This window comes from Phragmites australis, chromosome 8 (assembly GCF_958298935.1).
Source record: "Phragmites australis chromosome 8, lpPhrAust1.1, whole genome shotgun sequence".
NCBI lineage: Eukaryota > Viridiplantae > Streptophyta > Magnoliopsida > Poales > Poaceae > Phragmites > Phragmites australis.
In genome coordinates this window covers 8,826,249-8,846,746 of record NC_084928.1, presented here as the reverse complement: position 1 = coordinate 8,846,746, position 20,498 = coordinate 8,826,249, and the positions used below count along the sequence as shown (strand labels likewise).

At 46.6% G+C, this 20,498-nt stretch overlaps 2 protein-coding genes and 1 long non-coding RNA gene across 3 annotated transcripts; 1 reads left to right on the top strand and 2 right to left on the bottom strand.

Annotated features, from left to right (window-relative positions):
- Positions 1–251: 251 nt before the first annotated feature.
- Positions 252–1,392, bottom strand: LOC133925828 (transcription factor ILI5-like). The gene is made up of 2 exons (XM_062371577.1): positions 1,017–1,392; positions 252–825 (listed from the first exon to the last, which is right to left on the bottom strand). The coding sequence occupies exons 1-2, from the start codon at positions 1,125–1,127 to the stop codon at positions 673–675; spliced, it is 264 nt and encodes an 87-aa protein (XP_062227561.1). The 5' UTR covers positions 1,128–1,392; the 3' UTR covers positions 252–672.
- Positions 1,393–9,192: 7,800 nt separating this feature from the next.
- On the top strand, positions 9,193–10,475 carry LOC133925827 (uncharacterized). Its single transcript, XR_009911014.1, has 2 exons — positions 9,193–9,395; positions 9,474–10,475. It is a non-coding gene; the product is annotated as an uncharacterized LOC133925827 (long non-coding RNA).
- A 9,211-nt stretch (positions 10,476–19,686) lies between these two features.
- Positions 19,687–20,271, bottom strand: LOC133927579 (uncharacterized). Its single transcript, XM_062374039.1, has one exon. It carries the CDS (start codon positions 20,269–20,271, stop codon positions 19,687–19,689), a length of 585 nt encoding a protein of 194 aa, XP_062230023.1.
- Between the last annotated feature and the right edge of the window lie 227 nt (positions 20,272–20,498).

Sequence of the window (20,498 nt, the reverse complement as noted above, 5' to 3'; positions counted from 1 at the left end):
GCAAAGACTTTGACACCCGACGAAGAGCCGGCCAGTCGTCGCCGGGAAGAAACGACAGGCCCGGGTGAGCTAGCGCACATGCGCACAGGGGAAACCTGTCGCGTCGCCGTCTCGCCCGTCGCGAGGCACGTCGCTTGGCTGTTAAGCGATTGATCGGAAAGTATCTGGGTGTTGCGGCTCGTAAGGACGACTACTGATTAGACTGGATTTATCAAGCTGCTGTGCATGCAATACAGTACGCGCGTGATGACTGATGACAACATAAATATATTACTACTAGCTACCAGCTACTACATGTTGATCGGTCGGTAGCTCGCGGTCGGTCGGTTGTCTGTGCAGAGGAAACAACTCGACCCGGACCACAGATGCTTATAGCTTACAGGAAGAAGAAGCGAAGAGTACAAAGGAGCCTGCAAGGCAGCAAACAATGCATAGAGCGACATGGAAACAGGAAGAAAGTAACCATATAATGGAAGAGACGATGAAGGCGATAATTAAGCAGCTATATATAACTTAGGCGGCCCTACTAGCTAATGCCCTACCGAAGTAGTTTCTACTACCAATTAATAAACCAGCCTTAGTCGTCGATCGTCTTTCCTTGAGCATCTGCATGTATGGTACACTCAGCACTGCCGAGCTCGAGCTCGAGCTAGGCATGGCCATCGATCGGAGCTAGCGGAGGAGGCTGCGGATGATCTCCGCGCCCGGGCTGTTGTGGTCCATGGTGGCCATGAGGTCGGACAGGCGGTCGCTGAGGTCGTCCACCTCCCGGTGCAGGCTCTTGATGTAGCTGCACGTCTCCTTGAGCAGTTTCGTCGTCGACGCCTGCATTACCGATCATACACATCAGCAATCACACTTTAACTTCGGGGCCAATAGGCTTGGGTATGCACATGCGTACTCATCACATGCAAAAGTGGTACAGTTTATCCATGTGTGCCAGTGTCAGTATACTGTGTGAACTAGCTTCTGCTTGTGCTTGCAAGTCAGTGTGCGTGCATGTGAACGTGACGTACCTGGCTGCTGCTGCCGCGGCGGGGCGCGCTGGGGAGCAAGGTCTGGAGCCTGGAGATGAGCTCGTTGATCTCCTCCTCCGAGACCGAGGCGCGGGATCTCCGGCTCGACATCGTCGGAGAATGCGGTGAAGACAGGGAGGCTGAGCCGGTGAGAGACGAAGAGAACGCTACCCAACGAGCTGAGCGAGGGGCTGTGTGGCTGAAGGCTCAAGTCTGCGATGGTAAGCAGAAAGGGAGTGGGGGTCTTAATTTATCGGGAGATGGGAGAGTTGGTTACCTTGCTAGGTCCCAGCTAGAACTAGGGCCAGGCCGGGGTCGGGGCGCAGCAAGATACAACGCGATCGGTGATGGAGCCAACAGAGTGTGGTAAAGAAATCGGCCATCTAACTGCTGCTGTTGCACACATCTACAGAGAAAATTTGGAGGACTAGGCCCACGTGTCCCTCCCATGCTCTCAACTGTGGATACCGTGGGGCCCATTGCCCAGTTAAAGTAGGGAATACAACACTGCATGTCCTTACTCATGTATGGCCGGCATTCGTCATTCTAACTGATATTTATTCATTCATTAATTTATTTATTTATTTTATAATTTTTTATCTACTTTTTTTAACATAAATTCTAATGTAAATGATAGTGAAAATTTTCACGTCCAATTATAAGCTACAGTATCAATCTCCCCCTGCACTTGCCGCGTGCCAACCCAAGGCCAGTCGAGATGCAAGCATTATCAGCTCCATCACTTGCACAACGAAATGATGAAGAAATTGAGTGATTCTCAGTTAGCTCCCAATTAGTACGGTTTTACAAGGCAAAAGTGTACACAAAAGCTGAAAAATCGTACGTGATTTGGCGGAATTCATCCGATCTAAGCCTTTCATTTACAATCCAGCGGCTGAGATCTGAGCTCGAGTTGTTAATTTTTTTAGGCCCCCCTAATCGATCGGTGGAAATTAAACAAGTCTTTAACTGCAACACGTCCCCATCACAAAATCGACCACTATACCGGACCCATAAGATGCCCTGTCCCCCATGTCCAGCACACCGCGATTGATCGGGTCGTCCTGAAACCCCATGTCTCGTCTAGCATTCTGTAATCACGCTCGCGTAGTATCGTACTAGTATAAAACACCTGCATAACAGTGGAGGCTGCTCGCGTGGCGCGCCTTTAATGCCAAGTCGACAGGCAGAAGACGACGCAGCTTGATCGAAGATGCCCATCATCTCTCCGCCCCAAATCGATCCCCGTCCTTTTGGCCGGGTTCACCCGCCACGCGACGCAAATCTCGCCGGCGCTCCGGCGCCAGGTGTCCTTGACGGCACGCGGGTCATGCATGCAATGATGTATTTCGGACAGCGTACACATACGTCCACGTGACCGCGCGTGGGCGCGCGTACCTGCCGCCGGCGTCGACCGGTGGTGTACGCGCACGTGACGGCCCCGCGACCCGTCTCCTCGGCACAGCTAGCGTGCGCGCCTGTCGCGCGGCAGCAGGCGTGGGGACCCTGATCTTGCCCGCGCTCTAGTGGGAACGAACCGGGCACGGCCGCGGGGGTTTTGCGGGCCGATCGAGTCGTTGTATCGGGGCAAGGGGGACGCGAGGGCCATGTGAGCGGGGGCACCGGCCGGGTGGGCTCCTCCGCCTCCGCGGCGGCTGTGGCTGTGCTTAAGCGTTCACGCACTCGTCGCTGGTCGGGGTCACGCCGGGTTGGATTGACATGCGACCAGCGATCACGCTACTGCACGGCACCCGGCACGCGCGTACGTATGTACGCGCGCCGGGGCGGGGCGGGGCGGGTCACATCGATCGCGTGGCGGGGGGAGCGAGCGCAGATTTCTGGGACGACACACGCATATGCGCCTTAACTCCCTCATGTTTCAGCCCGTCGCGTCCCTGTCGCGGCCGGCCGGCCCCGGTCTCTCTCTCGATCATAGTGGGATCGATGGAGAGGCCGATCCATCGGCCGGCGGGCTAACGGCCTAACGTACCTCGATCGGTTGGGGCATAACTGTTGCGGATAAATGCGCCCGGACATGTGTCGATCGGAAACCATGGCGCAGCTAGCTACAGAGAGAACATCTTCACGCAACGTAAACATCAATCGGCTGTGAATGATAGAGGCGTGACCAGAGAGCTATCGACGGCAGAGCAATTATTAATACGGGTTGTTTTCTGTGTTTTAGTTTTACATGGTACGATATTTCGATGTCGATGTGGTTATCATAAACTCAACACAAATAATATCAGATTCATGGCTTGCAGAGATAAGATAACCGATTAAATATGGTGTAAATGCTAGTAAACCATCGTCCTTTTGTCCAAACCTAACTAATAAACTGATCAGAACCGACCGAGAAAATATTTCGTCACTACGCCACCCTACACGAGTAGTGGTACTAGCTAGTGTGCCACATTTAGAAAAAAAAAACTATACAACGGTGCTGCAGTGAATGACCATGACCCGTCTCTAACATGATAAAAAAGATAAATCTTCTCTGAATGAAAAATTATCATGTATGCTCTACATTTGCTCATGCATGCATGTGTGGAGGCGGCATGCAACTAGTATGTACTTGCTCCATTCATCCGTGGTCGTCCATCGTCGTCCGTCTCCGTAGGGCCCGCCGCCGACGGAGGCCACGTTGTGGTCTGGTCAGGCGAGATATATGCATGCAACGTAGGCACGATCGCCAATCCGCCACCTCCACGCAAGTTGCGCCGGCAGGTACGTGAGGTCGCCGTCGCGGCGTTTATGGCGTGCATGGCGCTGCCCGCCCGCGCGGACGGCAGCGCTGGGCTCCCACACGTGCCGGTGTCATCTCGAGGCTGGCGCGCGGAGGAGCCCTCCACCTTGCTTGCGTCGCCCGTACGGGAACAGCTCCATGTGGGTGCCATGCGCGGCGCACCTACTCGGAGCTCGGCCGATCGGCGGTTAGTTCGTTGGGCCGGCCGGCCGGTTGTGTGCCCCCGGGTGTGGGGTGGCTGGGTCATGCATACTTGCATGCCTGCCTGCCTGCGATCTGATTTTATCATTTTAGGCGAGTACTCTGCATGCATGCATTCTTTCATATTGGTTCGAGACATAACAAACGAACTTACGGACATGACGAAATTTCAGAGTGCTTGTGCTCTTAAGGGCATGGCATGTGTTTGGAAGAATTAAACAGTGTTGTGAGATTATTCCAGCATTTGAAATGCATGTGGCCTTAAAACGGAAACTGCACAGATCGTCAATATATACCAGCAGTATACATTTGTGTCGGTCATCGTTCCGTAGTGTCAAATTGTCAACCTTGTCGTGCATGCATGCAGGGTGAAGACAGACACGTGCCAGCGCAGCAGCCAGTACGTAGGCCATCCCGCGGTCGTCCCCATCTGCGGCTCACAGCTCCCGCTTAGCCCACATCTCCCCGCCATGGCCAACCGGGAGCATGCACCTGTTTGCTTGCCCAGTATTATTTCTGCAGCATGCATGGTGACACGAAATGTGTGGATCCGACCAGATCAATGCGACTCTAACCCACTAGCTCTCCTTCGTCTCTCTCAGGGTAGCTCGTGATCTGGGCCTTACGTGACTACCAGATTGCTAGCTAGTATCGCGGCACTAGACTAGCTAGCTGTTTCTGTTTGTTTCCTGTGTATCTGGACTCCCTCTCGCGTCTTGCTGCAAGAAAGCCGGCCGGACAGCAGGAGGTGCTTCTCAAATCTGATGCATGCTGCATTGCATTCTTTGTTATCCTTTTAATTTCCTGTGACCTGTGACCTGTAGGTTTGACTTGTTTCAGAAGATCGGCAAACCTGAGGCAGGTGGTACCACGCGCGATGAATCCGACCGCCGACACTGCCACGATTGGAAAGGGAAAAAAAGAGATAATGCACGTGCATGTTTTAGGCTTATAGCACGTACATCTATTTTTTAATATCTAAATATGAGTATTTTATTTTATTTTTAGACTTTTTTACCTTCGAACTTGCAACACTTATCTGTGACCCACTTTATTGCGTGATAAAAATAGAGGAAACATTTCATAAATAATCCATTTGTTTGTCTGCATCTTAAATACAGTTATGTAAGTAATTTTATAAAAAATTGTAAGCAAATTAGAATGAATCCGTGTGCAATTTAAGAAACAAATTAAGGTAATTCAAATAGAGTGTTCAACAATTTTTTTGAATAAATTAGAACCATTTAAAGGCAATATCAGATCTAGCTGCTACATATTTTCAATAAAATAATAAGAACTGTTTATGAACAATTTTGTTGCAAGCAAAATTCAGAAAAGCAAATTGGTTCAAACTCACAAGCAATTTTGTATATTTTTATGAGAAAATAGGTGTGTATGCCATAAGGCCATAAGACTAAAATATACACGTACAATTTTTAGATTTTACCAAAAAAATAATTGTTTGAAATGTAGGAATTTCACTCTATTCCGGTCAAAATTGGTCAAAAAATATGTACATTGTTGAACGGTACGTATGTAAGGTGTATGCTCAAATATGCATGCACATTCTTTTTTTGGATGGTTGTTCATGCACATTCTATTATTAATCTCAATAGAGTTTGAGCGGCTTAATTGATTTCAAATAAGATTTGAGACCATATCTTCATATTGCGGACTACGAAGATAAATCTTTTTGTTAATTTCAAGTTCTAGAGGTTTTAGTTTGAATGCCTTATCTGCACTTCACACCAGAGAATAATTAATTGATTGCAAGGTAGCTATACTATATGATGTATGCATTTCTTTTGGGGAATAAGTACAAACGGTACGGATATAGTAAGTTTCTGAGTTTTTTTTTTGTTATTTAGTATAAGTCAATCCTTGCTATTGGATTAATGTCGCTGATCTGTGAATGATTGTCAAAATATTTGAAGGTAAAAATAGAGATATATGTGTCGAGGAAAATCTCTGACAGTGATTCTGGGGTACGTCGGACGGTGGGTGCGTGAACGGTGTTTCAGGGAGAGAATGTGTCTATGTGTGGAAATGAAGGATTTGGGGACACCAGGGGTTATACAGGTACGGGTCTCCCGGAGGATAACAACCATACATCCTTTTTTGTGTTATAGTAGATTTCACTTGGTTACAACAGTGTTCTAGCAGATTGCCAGAATTGATCTCTCTTGGTCACAACGGGGTCCTCATCCCTTTAGTAGGGAGAGGGAGAACTAACATGTGGGCTCTACCCAGATGGTCTTTGCTCATTCTAATATCTAACTTAGATTATCATTACAGACTCCCGTGCACTCAACTTGCTCTGACAGCACTGCATATCGTGCTACCGTGCACCGTCTCTGCCTAGCCCATAGAATCTTATCCTGCTGCATTTAATGCGACGGGACAGAACGGTGCACTTCTGCACCGTCCTCGTCTGCTTGCCTTTGCGCACCGTCCTCATCCACTTGCCTCTGCGCGCCATCCTCGCCCACTTGCCTCCGCGTGCCGTTCTCGTCCACTTGCCTCTGCACGTCGTCTCCGTTCACTTGCCTCTCTGCGCCATCTCCGTCCACTTGCCCTGCCGAATGGCTGACAACATCTCATCTGTCGTGCGGCGCTGCGCCTGCCTGTAGAGTCTCACACCGTAGCCTTTAATGCTATAGGATGGAACACGCCCCCTGCACTGCCCACGACCTTATCCGTCGGGGTCGGTGCTTGGTGAAGAGAATTACTTGGGCAAGTGTCCAATCAGGTCCCGCGACCAGGGGGGCTCGTGGTGCGTTTGTGTGAAGATGCAGCGAGATTGATCGCTGGAGGCTTTGCACTGGTCGGGGTAGCTCATCAACCGATTAGATTTTTTAGGAGATGTTTCCCTGGCTGTTTGCGCACTACGAGGGGCCTGTTTAGCCGGGGTACCCCTTTACTTTATACAACGACAATATGTATATCATATAAGGAGTATTGAAAAAAGAGACAAGGATTTATACAAGTTTGGACTTTCTAGAGGATAATAACCATACGTCCAAACTTGTCTTGATTAATCTTAAGAACATATGCTACAAACAGTATAGGGGTGTATGTGTCTAGTCCTATGAATCTAGGAGGATTGCACCGTGTTTCACTCTAAGCCCTAGTCAAATGATGAGGGTTTATGTCGTGGATTTTTGATGGATACATGATTTCTACTTGATTAGGCTAGATCTAGGGTTTTAAGACTTTGTGGATCTCGAAAGTGTGAGTTGCTCTGCTGTTGAAAGGCTTCAATTGGCATATTGTGCTTGTAAAAAGGCCCCCCTTTTGGACATACCCACTCTCTTCCTTTTATAGTTGGGGAAAGGTGGGTGTAAGCTACCTAGACTCTTCTAAGCATATCTTCCCTGTATCATAGATCCTCCGATTATCTAGGAGAAACCTGTCAAATATGGACATAACTTCCTTGTCATGTATGATTGCCTACCCGATGTTTATCTACATGCCATAGATATTGCATGGCTGTTACGAACCATACCAAAAAGAATAATTAAAGGGCACATGCAAAGTGGGTACCCCTTGTAGATACACCATATCTATATTTATAGAATATATAATGAATAATTTATATCATCGTCAGCTAGCTCCCAACCCTACTCAGAAGAGGGTAGCAAGAACAGAAGTAATTGGCAACCTGGCTTCCAAAAACCGAACTGGTTGATAGGTTCTTGCGAATATAAAGCAATGTTCTTTCTACTCTAGAAGATCTCTTGAGTGCATAGAAAATTTTGTAGTCGTGAACCTTCACCACTCGAGTAAAGCTCTACTCAGTATGACTTAGCCAATGCATCCAAAGGCCGAGAACTGAAGAGTTATGTTACCGTTTTTTATGCCCTGGGCACGCATTTAATGCACATGACTTTTGACGGGAGTTGATTTGATTAGACGACTGCCAACATGCCCCATTATCATGATAGCAAATCTGACGCTGCCCGACCTTATCGGAAATCAAAGAGTTCTGTATGCCATTAATGCTGAGCGTGGACACCTCAGCTCGCCATATGTGATGTCGCAACTCGCGAGGTGCCAATGGCCCTCCTATAAATTCATAGGGTACCAGACGTTTTAGTCCTCCGTCTCGCTTTCTCACTCATAACTCCTTGTCTTTCTATGAAAACCCTCTCCCTTCTTCCTCTTCTTTCCCTTGGCGATGGACTCCCTATTGTCTTCGTCATCAAGGGAGCTCAGATCCATCCTCTTAGGGACTCCTCCACCCTCACCAAGGGGACCTCTCCTTCATCGCCGGCCTCTCCACTATATGCTCTACCATTGTCCCTCAACCCTCTGGCTATCGTACAATGAGGAGGCATTTGACGTGCCTGAGGGTATTATGGGAGTCGCGAAGGAAGAGTCCGCTTGTGATGTGGGGATACCCAATCTTTCGAAGGTAATATGATAAGTTGATTTGGTAGAGTTTTGATGTTGATAATCCAAATGTTCTGACTAGAACAGATCGAGAGCCCTCGCAATCACTACACACCATTACTCCGTGGTTATCAACCGTACCAAGATGCGGTTGACCTCACCAAGAAGGCTTTTCCTGCAAGTGAATCAAGAACACAAGCAAGAGCAAATAGATGCAATCTGAATATTGCTAATTACTATGAAGTACTCAAGTTGGGGGTTCCACGAAATGATATATGGCAAAACTGTCTAAAACAAAATAATCTAAGGAAAACCCAAGCCTAAACTACGACAAATACTATGTATCTATAACATATATTACCACGCCAAGAATCCCTGGCCTCCCAGCGCTCCAGCTACTATAGAAACTGTTCACTGCTGTACGTGACGCTCCATAGCCGTTGGATGGAAATGCCGGCGTCGATCCCTTCCACGTGTTCCCCACCGAACATTCCAGGTCAACAAAAAAAAAAATAGAAACCTCCCCCCCCCCCGGCTTCCACACTCTTCTCCCCCCACCAGCCCTCCCGTACATGAGTGTTCCCCAATTTCTCTGTCGATCCCCGCGAACTGCCAAACCCCACCAGAGAGTAGCCGAGCCCGTCCGCTGATTGCTCCAGTGTTGAGAAACTCTTAGAGCTGGGACTCTCGCAGAACCAAGCGAGCCACCAACCCAGTGCCAGTCCTCGGCGAACCGGCGAGCCCCTCCGGCGAGCCGACAAGCCCATCCGTGGATTTCTTTGGTGCCAGCGCCCTCGCCAACCTCGGCCTCTCCACGTACACCTGCACTCCGGCGGGGGTCAGCGAATCAGCGAACCAGCGAGGCCCTCCGCTGAGCCCATCCGCGGGTTCTTCCCGTGCTGGTGCCCTCGCCAACCTCGAACTCTTCCAAGCGCAGCGAGCCGCCAAGCCTGTCGACTGATTCCTCCTGTGGCGCAGGCCTCCCCAAGCTCGGACTCCCCCAGCGAGCTCCAACGAAATAGCCTCATGAAGCATAGAAGGTTGGCCTTCATTTCCCTCTCTGAATATATTCCTATGGCATGCTTTGCTTCCATCTGCTGATTCCTCCCGTGGCGCAGGCCTCCCCATGCTCAGACTCCCCCAGCGAGCTCCAACAAATCAGCCTCACGAAGCATAGAAGGTTGGCCTTCATTTCCCTCTTTGAGTATATTCGTATGGCATGGTTTGCTTCCATCTGGAGTGTTTTCTCTTTCCCCCTCCCCACCCCCTTTTAGAGAGAAAGGTGTGTAACATGGATCAAATTTTGAATAATGGACTGTAGAACTACCTAGCACCTTGTTAGCTGTTTCATTGCTAGACATTAAGCTTAATAGTACCAATAGTTAAACCTTAGTAGCTCTTTCATTGTTAACATTAAGTTTGACAGTGCCAATGGTTAGAGTTGCCTCTCTGAGTTAATGATATTAGGTCATCTCAATGGATACACCTTGATTAACCATAAGATTGTCCATATACCACATGTTATAGAGTAGATTTTTCATGATGTTAGGTCATCTATTTTATAGATTAGATTTTTGTAATGTGGAGCAGAGAGAACACCATGATAAATTAAAGATAACTATTAATTAGTGGGTAATATAGTTAATAAATACAATGATACTACAATCTATGATATATAAGTTTACATTTCTCTCTCTGAGTCAAATTGGAAAATCTAGAAGAAACCTGGGATTGATATAGAAGAAACCATGCACTTGAATAGAACGTTCCTGATTCTCATTACATTTATATGATATTGTTCAAAACATCACAGTCTACATTTGTTCCCTGTTTCACACTATGTTTATATAATATAAGAGAACCTATTTACTATTTTAATGTAGCATTCTTCTAAATAAATATATTTCCCATTTATATCCTTCTGTATTACTTTATTTTTTTCTCCCTACTCTCCTATGTTTTATTTGCTGCTATATGAAATGCAAATCTGTGTTTGTTGCATCTATTAGTTAGTTGCAAAGATATCATATGTATGTACATGTATTTTAAGCATAGCATATGAAGAGAACATAATTATTTTTTTAATGTATGTATATACTTTCAGCTCATGCTATTTATAATTACCATTCTTTTAAATATATATATTTCCCATTTATATCTTTTCTATATTATTGTATTTTTTCTCCCTCTTCTCAAATGTTTTCCTTGCTGTTATATAGAGCAACATCACAATTTGGTTGATGATATGTTTTTGGGTGGTAGAATGTGGATTCGGTATATTAGGTTGTTCGCACAGATATTGAGCTAGCGTAGCGTAGCGCGCCGATCCGTCTAGTATATATAGGAGAGGCATGAAGAGGTTGTCCTAGGGTTGGGTGGACCTGGAGGCATACACAACCTGGACTCTGATCTCGACACGCTTACAAGACCCGACAAGATCCAAAATGGTGATGCAACATATTATTTCTTTGACTTTGACTAAACTTAAGGAATATTTGTTCAATCCTAGATCCATTGGAAAGGACTAGTCATAAGCTTTCTAGAAAGTCCAAGATCACCTCAATTGGACTCCGTATGTAAGAGTTATACTTGTTTTACTAATGTGTTGTCCTAAGATTCTAAGTCAAATTTGGAGTTCGACTTGTTGTTCGAGAAGACTTGGCACTTGAGTGATTACGCTTAGGTGAGCTTGTGATGCTTCTCCCATATTCCTAAGTAATAAAACATCACAAGAATATTCTATCCAAAAAGGCATGAACAATAAGAAACGAGTTCATCTAGTGGTTTAATTGTTGCGCACATGCTCTTATAATTGGCCCTTGTATGATTTGAGGATTATTAGCAGTGTCATTTATATCCCAATGAGCCATGTCCTCATAATCCTCCCCTTCTTGAATTGGGGTCGTCCTCGACTTGAACTCATCTTCTTCTCCCAAGTATGGCCTTAGATCTGAAATGTTAAACGTGTGATTAACCCCAAAATTGGCAGGTATGTCCAATTTGTATGTATTGTCATTTATTTTCTCAATTATCTTAACGGACCATCAGTTATAGGCATCAACTTTGATTTTCTTAATTCTGAAAACCTATCCTTTCTCAAATGCAACTAAACTAAATCACCTAGTTCAAATTTTACTTATTTTCTACCTTTACTTCCAGCAATCATATACTTTCAGGTCATGTACTCTATATTCTCTTTAGTTGTTTCATGCAACTGAAGAATAAATTCAACACACTTCTTAGCATCCAAATTAAGTTTCTCAGAAGTAAGCAAATGTAGTAAATCAATAGGAGTATGGGGATTATGTCCATATACTATCTGAAACGGACTTACCTTGGTGGTGGAGTGTACTGACCTGTTATAAGTAAATTTAATATGTGATAAATATTCTTCCCACATCTTCAAATTCTTCTTTAAGATAGCCCGTAGCATGGTCGATAATATGCGGTTGATGACTTTTGTTTGTCTATCAGTTTGGGGATGATATATAGTAGAGAACAGTAACTTTGTCCCTAATTTATTCCAAAGTGATCTCCAAAAGTAGTTCAAAAACTGTGTCACAATCAAAGACAATAGTAATAGGTACTCCTTGTAGTCGAATGATTTCTCTGAAAAACAAATCAGCTATGTTTGTAGCATCATCCTTTTGTGGCAAGGTATAAAATGTGCTATTTTAGAAAATCGATCCACAACTAAAAATATGCTATCCCTTCCCCTCTTTGTCCTAGGCAATCCTAAAATAAAATTCATATAAATATCCTCTCATGGTACACTAGGAATCGGAAGAGGCATGTAAATACCATGTGGATTTAAATGAGACTTAGCTTTATTGCAAGGAGTACAACGCGACACGTAGCGCTCGACATCACATCTCATCTTTGGCCAAAAGAAATGAGTGGCCAGTGCATCTTTAGTCTTCTTTGCTCCAAAATGCGCCATCAATCCTCCTCCATGCTCCTCCTACAACAACAAAATACGAACGAACCTAGCTAGAATGCATAGCTTGTTAGTATGATAAAGCAAACCATCAATCAACACATATTTATTGTTTATTTTTCCTTCTTTACAATGTTCAAGTACTTCTTTAAAGTCTAAATTAGCAGCATATAAATCCTTAATGGTCTCTAAATCAAAAATCTTATGATCAAGTTGAGATAACATGGTATAACGCCTAGAAAGCGTATCAGCAATCACATTATCTTTCCATTTCTTATGATTTATGACATATGGAAAAGTCTCGATAAATTCTACCCATTTAGCACGTCGTTTATTCATTTTAGCCTGACTTCTAACATGTTTTAGCGATTCATGATCAGAATATATATCAAATTCTTTGGGCCATAGGTAATGTTGCTAAGTTTCAAGTACACAAACTAAAGCATATAATTCTTTATCATAGGTAGAATAATTCAGAGTTAACCCACTTAATTTCTCGCTAGAATAAGCAACATGTTACCTTCTTGAATTAGCACACCTCCAATTCCAATCCCACTAGCATCACACTCTAGTTCAATAGTCTTACCAAAATCTAGGAGTTGGAGCAATGGAGCATGGGTGAGCTTCTCTTTCAACAAATTGAATGCTTTTTCTTGTGCATGTTTCTATTTGAAAACCACTTCTTTCTTTGTCAACTCATTCATTGGAGCAGCAATGGTGCTGAAATTCCGCACAAATCGCAGATAGAAACCCGCAAGACTATGAAAGCTTCTCACCTCTGTGACAGTCTTAGGGGTTGGCCAGCTTTTTATGGTTTTGCTTTTTTCTTCATCCACCTCTATTCCTTGTGGAGTAACAATATAGCTAAGAAAAGAGACTCGATCCATACAAAAGTTGCACTTTTTGAGGTTATCGAACAAACGTGTATCCCTTAAATCATTGAAAACAATACGTAAGTGATCAAAGTGTAGCTCATGTGACTTGCTGTAAATTAAGATATCATCGAAATAAACCACCACAAATCTTCCAATGAACGGACGTAGAACTTCATTCATCAAATGCATGAAAGTACTAAGTGCATTAGTTAATCCAAAAGGAATCAATAACCACTCATACAAGCCAAACTTAGTTTTAAATGCAGTTTTCTATTCATCTCCAAGTTTCATTCTAATTTGGTGGTATTCACTTCGCAAGTCAATTTTAATGAAAATTATAGAACCACTCAACTCATCAAGCATGTCGTCTAACCTAGGGATAAGATGATGATATCTTATGGTAATATTATTGATGGCCCTACAATCAAGACACATATACCAACTACCATCTTTCTTAGGAACCAAAAGAATGGGAACAACACAAGGACTCAAACTTTCTCGTACGTACCCACGATCTAAAAGTTCTTGGACTTGTCGCTGAATTTCTTTAGTCTCTTCCAGGTTGGTCCTATATGCAGCATGGTTTGACTAGGTTGCTCCCAGAATCAAATCAATTTGATATTCGATCCTTGAATACCGAGGGTACCTCAGCTAGAAATATATCCATAAACTCCTACAAAAGGCTAGCAACAGCATGAGGCAAAGAGTTAGATATATCCTCGAGTGAAACCAGAGCATCTTTGCATATCAAAGCATAATATGGCTGCTCGTTATCGTAAATTTTAGCAAGACCAGATTTAGTGGAAAACATAACACACTGTTTCAATTTAATTCCATCAGACTTAAGAATTTATAGTCGATTTCTCCTGTTTTGGTGGAAAAACATGTTTTGCTACTTGCTAATCTTCAGATTCATGCTTGTCGGGAGTAAATCCCTGACAGTGAGTCCGGGGTATGCTGGACAGTGGGCGTGTGGATGGTGTTTTAGGAATCGGATGTGTATGTGTGTTCGAAGAACTAGGGGACACAAGGAGTTATACAGGTTCGGGCCCCTCATGAGGTAATAACACTACGTTCTGTGTGTGTTATGAAGGATCTCAGTTGAATTACAGATGATGTCTTAGCCCACCTTTCCCTCCTCCTCCTCGTCCCCTTATATATGGCAGAGAGGAGGAGAACTTACATGTGGGTCCAGACAGAAGACCTCTCCTCATCCTAATATTTAACCCAAACCATCATTACAGAGGACTAGGCATGCCCACTTGCTCTGAGGGTCCCATGCAACTTGTGCCGTACGCCACCATGATGGCCTGCAAAGTTTTGCCTCACAACAATTAATGCTACGGAATGAGATAAGGTCCTTTTGCGCCGACTCCATCCACTTGCCTAGCCGGGCTGCTGATGGCGTCCCATTTGTCATGCGCCACTATGCCAGCCAGCAAAGTTCTATCCCACAACATTTAATGCTATGGTATGGGACAATGCCTTTCTCCGCTGACCTCGTCCACTTACCTAGTCGGGCTGCCAACAACGTCCCATTCGTCGTGCGCCACCGTGCCGGTCAGCAAAGTTCTATCCTGCAACATTTAATGCTACGGGATGGGACAATGTCCAACTGCACTGTCCATGACTTCGTCCACTAATGCAGGCACCTGGGGAAAGAAAACACTTGAGTGGTTTATCAAAAAAAGCGCTCTGGACAGGTTGTGTCAAATCTGGCCCTACGACCAGTGGGGCTGGTCGCGAGTATATGCGATGGTGTAGGGAGACTAGTCGTGCGGGGGTTAGACTGGTCGCTATGGCCGTACCCTGGTTGCACAACCGACCAGACCTTGTGTAGTATGCTCCTCTAGTTGCTACGTCCCTTGCGGAGTCCGTTTAGCTAGGATACCCCTTTACGTAAAACACCGACTGTAGCCCCCAAGCCTCCTCATGACTGTGGTCCAACCTGGTCACGCCACTTGGGTCCTAGGCAAATGTATTTTTCCTGGGGAGTGGTCGTTTGATGTCGTTAGTTCCCAAGGTTTGACTCCGAACTTCGTGTCATGTAGGGAGGCTTAAGTATCCTGAGAGAGAGAAAAGGGCGGAGCGAGAGAGAGACATTGATTGCCGCTGGACCCAAAGGATTCTTGGTTCTATCAGCGCCCCCCTTGGGCCTCGAGTGTTTTGAACACCGCGCCGGTTAGGGTGCCGCTATGGCTTTTTAAAAGGCAAGAGTTTGATGGCCTTCCGATCCATTCCCTTGCCTTTCTTCCTCCCATCAGGTCTTCTAGTGCCTAGAGCCCTTTTGTCTCTATACTGTTTCATGCTCCGCTCCGAAGGGTAGGCGAGCCCCAGGTCATAGCGTACTCCCTTCCTTCATCGCCAGAGGGGTCGATGATCTTGGATGACTTGGTGGAGGTGGAGTCACCTCTGCCTCCGGATTCGTCTGCCGACATGCTTCTGGAGATGGCTTTTGTTGTGGAAGCGCTCGCGAGGTTGGGTCCAGTGCTTGCAAGACTAGAGCCATCGACCATCAAGCTTCCACTCTTCCAAGGAAAGCCGCCTTCTGCCGGCCCTTCTTGCTCTCTCGCTTGGGTGGATCCCTCGGCTGAGGCCATCGATATTTCTAATGACGAGGAGGGGATCGATTGGGACCTTCTGGAGAAGGAGATCAATGAAGAGGAAGAGTTGGAGATGAAGAGGAAGAGAGGCCTTCAAGGTGCGTCGGGGTTCATCAGCTCCAGCAGGGCCTTTGCCTCGACCTCCCTTCCTCTCCCTTATGTAGGTCATCGCCTGATCCCTGGAGCGGTGAGCTGCCGTTCCAGTGAGGAGTATAAGAGGTTTCTTGACTTGTTCAGAGGTAGGTAGAGGTGACAGTCTGGCGGACTCTTTCTATCAACCTGGCGTAAGTTATTTGAGCTTGGGAGGATGGGGTAGGCATGTATCAGGATAGTTGGTCTGAATGGATGTAACTAGTCGGCTTGTAACCCTTCCCTTTTATGAATGGAAAATGTTGAGGTTTCATGACGCCCGTCTTTGTCCCATCCCGCTTGCTAGTCAGATTCCTGGGGCGTAGAATGGATCATAGCTTGACAAGCCCGTCGGTAGTGACCATCGCTCGGCTCGATGAGGTGTGTGGCCTTGTTGTTTGGTGGATCCCATAATGGTCGTTGATTGTGGTCGGAGCATTAACCTATCGGGAGCTCGTTGCCAGTTGGGGAGTCCTGCAAAATAGAGAGTTTGATTTCTTTTGTTTTTAGATCTTAGAACTTACAGGTTGTATTCCACACTCGTTCGGAAGGCCCTGCTAACTAGAAAAATTGGCTCATTTTTTAGCGACCCTACACATAGAACTTGCGCAATAGGGCGATGTTCTAGGAGTTGTGTAATTCTCAGTCATCCTGCATGGCTAACCTGACCGCGCCAGGCCAGGTGACATCGACCACCTTGTAGGGCCTTTCCCACTTGGGGGAGAGCTTGTTCTGTCCTAACCTATTCTGAATTTGCCTAAGGATGAGGTCACCTACAACCAATGTTCGTTCTCGCACCTTGCAGTCTTGGCAGCGTCTGAGGCTCTACTGATATCGAGCAGCTTGAATTAGAGCATGATCATGGAACTCTTCGATCAGGTTTATTTCATCCTCTCGCCGTGCCACCTAGTCGTCATCCGAGTAGTTGCTAACTCGAGGCGACTGGAGGGCGATTTCTAAGGGGAGCATGGCCTCCGTGCCAAAGACTAAGAAGAAAGGGGTTTCGGCCGTAGCCCGATTGGGGGTCATCCGCAGCAACCAGAGTACTTTGGGGACTTCATCTACCCAATGCCTTGAATAGCTTATAAGCCGGTCAATTACCCGAGTTTTGATCCCTTGTAGTACCATCTCATTTTCCCTTTTGACCTGTCCATTGCTTTGGGGGTGAGCCACAGACATAGCAAACCTTGATCCTGATTTCATCGTTGTAGTCTTGGAAGGCACTACTGGTGAATTGAGTTCCGTTGTCCGTAATTCTGCGGTTTGGACTGTCAAACCACACTACCAGCCATCGTATGAACTTAATCGCTACTGTGGCGGTGATCTTCCTGACGGGTTCAGCCTCGATCCACTTAGTGAATTTGTCAATGGCCACAAACAGGAATTCAAAACCGCCTGGGGCTTTGGGGAATGGTCCCACGATATCGAGCCCTCAGACAGCGAAAGGCCAAGAGAGTGATATGGTTTGCAGTGGTACTGACATGACTTACACCATTTCACTAGCACATAGGCATCCTGGAGGGAAGTGGGCCAATAAAATCTCTGCCGAAACGCTTTTCTGACCAGGGTGTGGTACGAAGTGTGGCTACCACATATGCCTCTGTGGATATCAGAGAGCATTGTGCTCCCCTCTTCCTGAGTGATGCATTTTAGTAAAAGGCTGTTGCTCCTTCAGTGGTAGAGGCGTCCCTCTACCATGCAGTATCTACGGGCTTGCCACGAGACCTTTTGTGCTGACACATCATCGTCAGGGGCTGCCCGATTCTAAATATAGTCCGAGATCTGATCCATCTAGGTCATATCCGAACCAAGCAGGGCGACCACATGATGGCCGTTCGAGGTCGATGGAACTGAGGGAGACGTTGCGTCTAAAGGTATTGACTCGGGTGTTCCATTTTCGAGCGGAGCATCCCCTTCACCTTGGCCTGAGATCGTGGTGGATGGTCATGAGAGTTTATCTTCAAAGACTCTGACTGGGACAGGTTGACAAGAAGAAGCTAGACATGCCAGCTCATCGGTTAGGAAGTTGTCCTTGCGAGGGACGTGCTTGACCTCAAAGCCAATGAAGCGTCACTCTAGTCTTCTCACTTCAGCGAGGCATGCTGCCACGTCGGGTCAGAGCACTAAAACTCCTTTTGCACCTGGTTCACGACTAGAAGCGAGTCCCCTATCGCTAACAGTCGTTTAATCCCAAGTGTGGATGGTGCTCGCATTCCGGACAAGAGGCCCTCATATTCAGCAATGTTATTAGTTACGGGAAAATATAATTGAACTACGTACATGAAGATGTTGCCGGTGGGTGAGGTCAGAACCACTCCTGCCCCAGTTCCCTTCAGTGTGAACGACCCATCAAAGTGCATGATCCAGTGCTCGTCTGTCTCTGGTAGCTGTACCTGCTCGGACTCGAAGGACGACCACTTGGCTAAAAAATCGGCCAGCGCCTGGGACTTGATAGAAGTTCGAGGGGCAAACTGGAGGTCGAATCCCCCGAGCTCTACTGCCCACTTTGTCGTTCTTCCTATCGCATCTCTATTATGGAGAATTTCCCTAATTGGGAACGAGGAAATCATTTTGATTTTGTGAGCCTGAAAGTAGTGTCTAAGCTTGCAAGAGGCTATTAGGACAGCGTATAGTAGTTTCTGAGCCTGTGGGTACTGAGCCTTCACCTTGTGTAGGACCTCACTAACGTAATACACTAGTCGCTGGAGGCTATCCCTTTCAATGACCAGGACCACGCTTGTGACATGTGGTGTTGAGGCAACATAGAGCAAGAGCTCCTCATCGGGCCGAGGTGCGGTTAGTATGGGAGGGGAGGAGAAGTACCTTTTGTGCTCTTGGAAAGCTGTTTCTGCCTCTGGCGTCCACTGGAAGTGGTCGTTTCTCTTCAGGAGTTTGAAGAGTGGCAGTCCCTTTTCTCCTAGCCTTGAGATGAACCTGCTCAGAGCAGCAATGCACCCTGTTAGCCTCTGAACCTCTTTTAACCTAGTCGGGGATCGCATCTGATCGATAGCCTTGATCTTGTCAGGGTTTGCTTCCATTCCCCACTGGGATACGAGGAATCCGAGCAACTTCCCTAACGGTACCCCGATCGTACACTTCTCTTGGTTCAATTTTATGCGGTACTTTCGAAGATTGTCAAATGTTTCTTGTAGATCCGCGATCAGGTCTGTCTTGGTCTTGCTTTTGATGACTACATCGTCTACGTATGGCTCGATGTTTCTTCTGAGCTGTGGTCAGAGAACGAGTTGAATACATCGTTGGTAAGTTGCACCGGCGCTTTTTAAGCCAAAAGGAATTTTTACATAGCAAAAGACCCCAAATGGTGTAACAAAAACTATTTTTTCCTCATCTTCCTTATATATACTAATTTGATGGTACCCTGATCGTGCATCTAAGAAACATAATAGATCGCTGCCGACAGTTGAGTCAACTAGTTGATAGATTTGGGGAAGTGGGAAGAGATTCTTCGGGCATGCCTTGTTGAGGTCGATGAAATCGACGCACATTCTCCACTTACCATTGTACTTCAGACCATGACTGGGTTAGCCAGCCATTCTGTGTACTGCACCTCCTGTATGAAGCCTGCTTCGAGGAGCTTGTCGATCTTCAGACAAAATGCTTCCTTTCGGTCGGCTGCGAACCAACACGTCTTCTGTTTTACTGGTCGTGCGTTAGGTCGCATAGATAGCTTGTGCTCGATCACACCCCTGGGGACTACGGGCATATCAGACGAACTCCATGAAAACACTTCTATGCTCACCCGGAGGAAGGTGATGAGCGTGAGTTCCTATTTGGGGTCCAAGGCATCCCATATCTGGACTGACCTGATCGGGTTGGTGTCATCCAGGCTCACTACCTTGAGCCGATCGTCGGGGGTGATGACGATATGGACTTTTTTCAGTCGTCCGCTAGATTCCGTGGTCACAGGCTTTGACCCGGGAGTTAGTTCAACCATGTCGAGGCTCCTCTTGTCACAGTGCAGGGCTGTCTTGGAGTTGCCAGCAACGGTGATGGCCCCTGTTTTCCCAGGGATTTTGATCGCCTGGTATGCATAGTGGGCAATGGCCATAAACTGGGCCATCACTGGTCGGCCTAGGATTGCGTTATACGCTGTCCCGAAGTCAGCCACATCGAAAAGGACCCTTCTGGTTCTGAAGTTGTTCGGTGAGCCGATGGTGACGGGCAACTTGATTTGTCCCAGTGGCTTGGCCGAGGAGCCCAAAGCAATCCCGAAGAAAGGTGGAGACGGCCTCAACGAGCTTCTCAGAATTTGCAAGGCGTCTAGTGTGTCAGCGAAGAGGAGGTTGATCGAGCTTCCGCTATCAATGAGCACGCGGCCCATGCGGATGTTCTGTACCATGGGTTTGACCATGATGGGGTAGTGGCCCGGGCGTCGGATGCATGCGGGGTGGTCATCCTGGCTGAAAGTGAGCGGGACCTCTGACCACTTCAAGCGTGGGCTTGGGTCTGATGCGGTTGCCCATACCTACCGGACCACTGACTTGTATTTGATGAATATGTCACGGTGCCTCCGAAGATGTGATAGACCATATGATCGGCCTGCTGGTACCCCAGTGCCGACTGGCCGAGGGTGGCCTC

Coding starts and splice junctions, on each gene's coding strand:
- LOC133925828 (XM_062371577.1), bottom strand. CDS start 1,127: ATGTCGAGCCGGAGATCCCGCGCCTCGGTCTCGGAGGAGGAGATCAAC. Junction 826..1,016: donor GCCGCGGCAGCAGCAGCCAG/GTACGTCACGTT, acceptor TCGGTAATGCAG/GCGTCGACGACGAAACTGCT.
- LOC133927579 (XM_062374039.1), bottom strand. CDS start 20,271: ATGGTCAAACCCATGGTACAGAACATCCGCATGGGCCGCGTGCTCATT.